This window comes from Gracilinanus agilis, chromosome 3 (assembly GCF_016433145.1).
Source record: "Gracilinanus agilis isolate LMUSP501 chromosome 3, AgileGrace, whole genome shotgun sequence".
Classification (NCBI taxonomy): domain Eukaryota; kingdom Metazoa; phylum Chordata; class Mammalia; order Didelphimorphia; family Didelphidae; genus Gracilinanus; species Gracilinanus agilis.
This window is the reverse complement of record NC_058132.1, coordinates 134120821-134126820: the sequence shown is the minus strand read 5'-3', so window position 1 is coordinate 134126820 and position 6000 is coordinate 134120821. Positions and strand designations below refer to the sequence as shown.

General features: G+C 33.4%; 1 protein-coding gene across 1 annotated transcript in view; it reads left to right on the top strand.

The window, feature by feature from the left end:
- The first annotated feature begins 3777 nt into the window (after positions 1–3777).
- PDS5B (PDS5 cohesin associated factor B) overlaps positions 3778–6000 on the top strand; it is a 154548-nt gene continuing 152325 nt past the window's right edge. Inside the window, exons 1-2 of the mRNA XM_044668269.1 lie at positions 3778–3872; positions 4599–4725. Of these exons, the coding sequence (XP_044524204.1) occupies positions 3778–3872; positions 4599–4725 (222 nt within the window). The remainder of the gene's footprint in view (positions 3873–4598; positions 4726–6000) is intronic.

Genomic DNA, 6000 nt, shown 5'->3' with positions numbered 1-6000 from the left:
TATCCAAATTAATATAAAAGAATGAATAAAGATGAAGGAACTATATGGTATGCAATTAAAATAATTCCAACCTCACTAAATGAATTTTGATGCTAAAAGTGGGAAATGAATTATGAAAAAATAGATCCTAATTATATCTGTTTTATATGGAAATTTAAATGAATTTTAATAATTTTTTTACTTAAATCAAAATCTGCCCTATTATAATATAAAATCATTCCAGTAAAGATTGTGTCACTTTTGATCAGCTAGCATAGTTCTTGGCACAAAGTAGATTTTTAATAAATACTTACTAATTTTCTATGATGAAAAGATCAGAAGAATCTATAAAATAGCCCCAATTGGAAAACAGTGAAACTCCCTGCCAAGGGAAGAGGTATGACAGGGTGCTAAGAACTGTACCAATCTAAGATACAAATTTGCCTTGCAAATCTTAGGGGAAGAATGATGGAAGATTATGGACAATATTACCTTAAAAAAAAAAAAAGCAGTAGTGGAGACAGAAACAGGATTAATGAAACTTTGGTTGGAGTCCTAATTTAAACAAAACCATGAGGGTGGTCAACAAACAGCTAAAAAATGGAAAACATTTATAGAGATTTTTTACAACAAACCCTTTTTAGCCTCCTAGGACAGTTAAGCCACCATTTGAATTTTAAACTTAATAGTTATTTATGATATAGAGATGGTATAGAAGAAAATAGAGATGAAAAAGATAATCAGCAGATCAAGTCCATATAGAAGGAGATCTGAGCTTACAGGTATCATTGTGATTAGATCATTGAATCATTTTTGAAGGAATATGGAAGTGTGGATCAAAAACCAAACTCAGACTTTTTCATTGCAAAAATGAAATTTAATATTTGTTAAATGTATTTACTTTATTAATTATTAACATTTGTTAAATGTATATACTTTATTAGATATGTGTTGTTAACTGTATTAATATAGAACCGGTCAGGTCTTAGGCAGAATTTTGGATTATGGCCCTTGCAAGGGTGACATGCAATTAAAAATCTTTTTTCATTGTTATTTTGTTTTTGCTTCACAGACATTTCTGAATGAATCACCTTTCTATCACTTCCCAGAGAATATATCATTTTAACAAGGAATAATCATTAGGTTATACTTAGTATTAATTAAGTTTAACACATTGAGCCAATTTGAAGTTATATGTAGTGTGCCTCACAGGCTGTAATATTTTTTATGTCTTTGGAACCACACTTGAGTAGTCATACTTTTGAATTATTCACTTTTGTTTGGATATTGTTTTCTTGGTTCTGGCACTTCATTTTGTATCAGTCATATATATGCTTTTCTATGCTTCTGGATTCTTCATATTATTTATTTCTTTATGTTAATGAATTTGTTTCACTGTTTTCCAGGCCTTGGATTTATGCCTTGTTTCTATTTCTTTAACTACAAAAACTACTGCTCTTAAACATTTTGGCGTATATGGGACTTTTCTTTCTGTCTTTGACTTTTTTTTTGAGGTGAGAAGGCTATGTCAAAGAGTACATATAGTTTTTAGTTATTTTTTTAAAGCTTAGTTCTCTAAAATGGCTTGACTAACTCAAAGTTCCATCAACAGTGTGCATCTTTCCACAACCTCTACACCATTGATTATTTCTCTTTGATTATTGTCAGTTTTCTGGGGATGATGTGAAACCTGCATTGTCTTGTTTTACATTTTTCTTATTAGTGCTGATTTCGAGTGATATTTCCCATGTTAATAGTTTATAATTTCTTTGGTTACACAGCTAGTAAATGTTTGGAACTGGACTGTGAATCTATCTAGGTATTTTGGTTCTAAGTGCACTTTTCTTTTCATCATTGCCATTAGATGATATTCTGTTTTGAATTTTTTTGTTGTTGTTGTTGGGGGAATACATATTGTTTTGGCTAAGTGTTGTTTTGACTAAGTGGTAATCTCCCCACAACACTTTCTCTCTATTTTATATTCCTTGAGAACTGTTAAGTATTTAAGTTTTTTCCTCATTTTTGCCTCTTAATTTTTTTGGAACTTGGCTCAGGTGTCATCATTTTTTTCCAGTCTTTCCTTATCCCACCAACTATTACTTTCTTCTTATCTTCGTCTTCCTTGTAATATGCTTCATGTTATATCACCTCTGTAGTTCTTGAGTAGAATGTAAGCTTCTTGAGGGCAAGAATGCTTTTAAAGTTTCCATCTTTGTATCCCCAGGGTCTAGCACAGTGGCTAACATATAGTATGTGCCTAATAAAATGATTGTTGAATTGAAGCAACATTTTTCTTGGCAATAATGACTGATAGTGGATTTTAAGTCTATTTTTGTAGTTTACTATTTAACAGAAATAAAGTTTGTATGTTTTAGTAATTTGCTACCAGGATTGTCTCTTGTATTTGATAATGTTTTGTCGACTTTGGTGGTGTATCTTTGCATTGTAGTCTTTGTTTATATTGCTGCTTTGACTTTGCTTCCTTTTCTCTTACTCATTTCATATAATTCTTTCTAAGAACATGTTGTATTTAAGATGTCTGCAGGGACATGTAACTGGAGATTTAGTTCTGGAGCTTAGGAGAGTGGTTAGGGCTAGAGATAAAGATTTTTGGGAATAACCATGTACTGCTTGGTCAAGCCATGAAACAAAATTAGATGATCATGGGAGAAGAGTGAAGAGATGAGACCTGAGAACCGAAATTTGGGTAACACTCATGGGGGGGGGGAGCATCAAAATAAAGTTGAGTTGAATAGAATAATAAAAATGATAAGGGAGGAAAGCCATGCATATGTTTGCAGCTCTTTCACAAGTTTAGGAAGGAAGTCTGTGATACCAAATATTGTAGAAATGTGGAGGTAGCATTGAAAAGGGGGCTTTTGGACTTAAGGGACATGTATTTTAAACCCCTTCATTTTGCAAATGAGGGAATTGAGGTCCAAATAGGTAGAGTGTTGCTTAAAGTACAAAAAATAGTAAGAACCAAGATTTGAATCAAGACTTTTTGACTATAAATCCAACACTTTATCTATTATGCCACATTGTCTTTCAGTAGGAGATATTTGATAGTCTCTCCCATTTAGATTTCAGTGGAAGTGGTGTCTGAAGACATTGCAAGGAATTTAGGAGAGAATAAGGGACGAGTATATAACTTTTAATTCATTTTGCAATCTTTTGTGTAGTTATGCTTTTATGGAAAAGTACTTGGAGATATGTATATTTTTTAGACCAGTCACTAAATTTCTCAGGGAGAGTAAAAAAGTGAAGCTGTGTTCCTTACCTATAAAAATAAGGGATTTGAACTAGATAATCCTTTGATTGCCCTTGCCCCATTAAATTCTTTGACTGACCCTCTGGTATGGCAAAGTGATAATGAGAAATTAGAGTGGAGATGAACTTCTTGGAAGATGATGGTACTTGTGGAATTCAGTAGGAGATTTGATGAGGGATGCATTTCATGCATAGGCAACATAGTTGTATTAGTAAAAGAATATGGAGGTAGAAAAAGGTTAGTTTAGGAATGGTGAATGGTCCAACTTATTACAAGCACATAGAATATTTAAAAAGATTTATATGTGATGCAAGGTTAATAAAGGTAGAGGCAAAGAATTTTGTTCACAAAAGAAGGAGATTCAGGATAAGGTAGTAGATTGATGAAAATTCCATTAGTTTTGGTTAAAACTTTATAAAATAATAAAAAAATAACCTTAATTGAGGTCTTTTGTTTTTATATCACCTGCATTTCCTCATATATCCCTTCCCCTTTCCCTCCTAGAAAACCAGCCTTTATAACAAAGGATGAAAAAGAGGGGGAAAAAAAGTTCAGCAAAACTCACCAGCATATTGAACAAGTCTGAAATTATATTCAGTGTCGCCCCACATCTGCAACAAGGGTAGGGCTGGGGATGAAATACTTTCTCATATATCTTTTTTGGGGCCAAGCTTGGTCATTATAATTTTGCAGTCTTCAGTTTCAGTTGTTTTGTTTCCATTTTCATTGTTACAGTCATTGTGTATATATATATATGTATATATATATGTGTATATATATATGTATATATATTGTTTTCCTGGTTCTACTTCATTTTGCACCAATTCATTTTAAGTCTTCCCATGCTTTGTATTTATCATATTAATTATTCCTTATAGCATAGTAATGTTCTATTACATTCATGTGTTCCAACTTCCTTAGCCATTCCTATAGATTACTTTTTATGCACCTCATTGTATCAGTAACAAATTTCAAATTAATTTAGGCAAGTTTTTATAGCTTAAACAAAAGCTATACTTTAATTTGTTTCTGATTGTGTTTTCCTTGAGAGTATTTTATAGGCATACTATTTCCTGTTAATTTGTTTCATAAAACTAGGACTGTAAAGGAGGGAGGGGGAAGTTAGGAGCAGGAATCTACCTGCTCAGAAGCTGGGGAATTACTGAAGTTACAGTAGAGTTGTTGTGGGGTATGGTTATGATACCTTAATATTCTTAAAGTCTAGTAATTCTTTAGGGCAAAATTATATGGGGATGTGTTTACATTGATATTTTCTGTCCTGTATCATCTAGTTAATAACTTACATGTGAATATATAAAATGTACCTTAATTTTTTTTCTTGTTTTAGGGTTGAAAATATTTCAATCATGGCTCATTCAAAGACAAGAGCCAATGATGGAAAAATTACTTATCCTCCTGGCGTCAAAGAAATCTCAGACAAAATATCTAAAGAGGAGATGGTGAGACGGTTAAAGGTTAGTAATACCTGGCTATATTACATATGTTGGCGCATCCAACTAGAAATTAGACACATGTAATGATAACTACTAAAAAAAAAGCCCAATAATTTTTATTTACTTTTTTTGGGGGGGGGAGTGGAATTGGACCTATGTTATTTGTGTAAAGAACACTCTGTGGGCAGACTCTCCCTCTACCATTGCATTGCAATTCAAAGCCTGCTCTGTTTCAGAGAGTTGTTAAGAGTGTCGAGAGCTTAAATGACATAGCCAGTATGAGTCAGATGCAGGACTTGAACCTCAGCCCTTATTGTCTTCTGCCTCTTGGTGATCTCATCAATTCCATGAACTTAATTATCATAGCTGGTGCACATGACTTCCATATCTATATATCCAGCCTCAATTTCTCTCCTGAGCTCCAGTTCTCTATCAAGAATTACCTGTTCTGCATTAGAACTGGATATACATTAAAGTACTTCAAACTCAGTATATCCTAAATAGAACTCATTATCTTTTCAAATGTCTTTATTTTTTAGGATACTACTATCCTTAGAGTAACCCCAAGTTCTCACTCTTTCTTTTATCTTCAACTCCTCTCTCTTTTCACTTAAACAATTAGCTGTCAGATCTTTACAACCTCCTTTTGATATTTCACTCACACAGTTACCACTTAATTCAGGCCTGTATCACCTATCATCTGGACTGCTGCAATAGCTTTCTGTTTGATATTTCTACCTCCTGTCTTTCGTTTTCCTAAAGTATAGATCAGATTATGTCTTTTCCCATATTTTATTAAGTCTAGTGATTACCTGTTCCTCTATTATCAAATATAAAGTTTGTTTAGTATTTAAGGGCCATTGAAACTTGTCTTTTCCCTACCTTTTCAGTGGACTTACTCATTATTCTCTTCCATGCTTTCCCACAATGCATCCATTCTGTCCTACTTAATGTTCTTTCTGCTGCTCCATTGCCCATCTTCCTGCCTTTTCATTGGCTATCTTCTGCCTGGAATAGATACCATTCCCCCCTCCCCTCTCCCCTCCCCCAATTCCTGGTTTCCTTTGTACCCTGTAAGCATCAACTACCAATAGAAATCTTTCCTGGTCAACTGTTCTCCCCCTACCCCCAGATCTTTCCTTTATCTTGTATTTGGTTAGTATGTATACATCTTGAGTCTCCACATATGAACTTGTTGTCTACTCCATTAGAATGTAAGCTCTTTGAAAACAAAGATATTTATATCTCTAGTGCTTAGTACAGAATTAGGCATGTGGCAAGTGCTTAATAAATTTT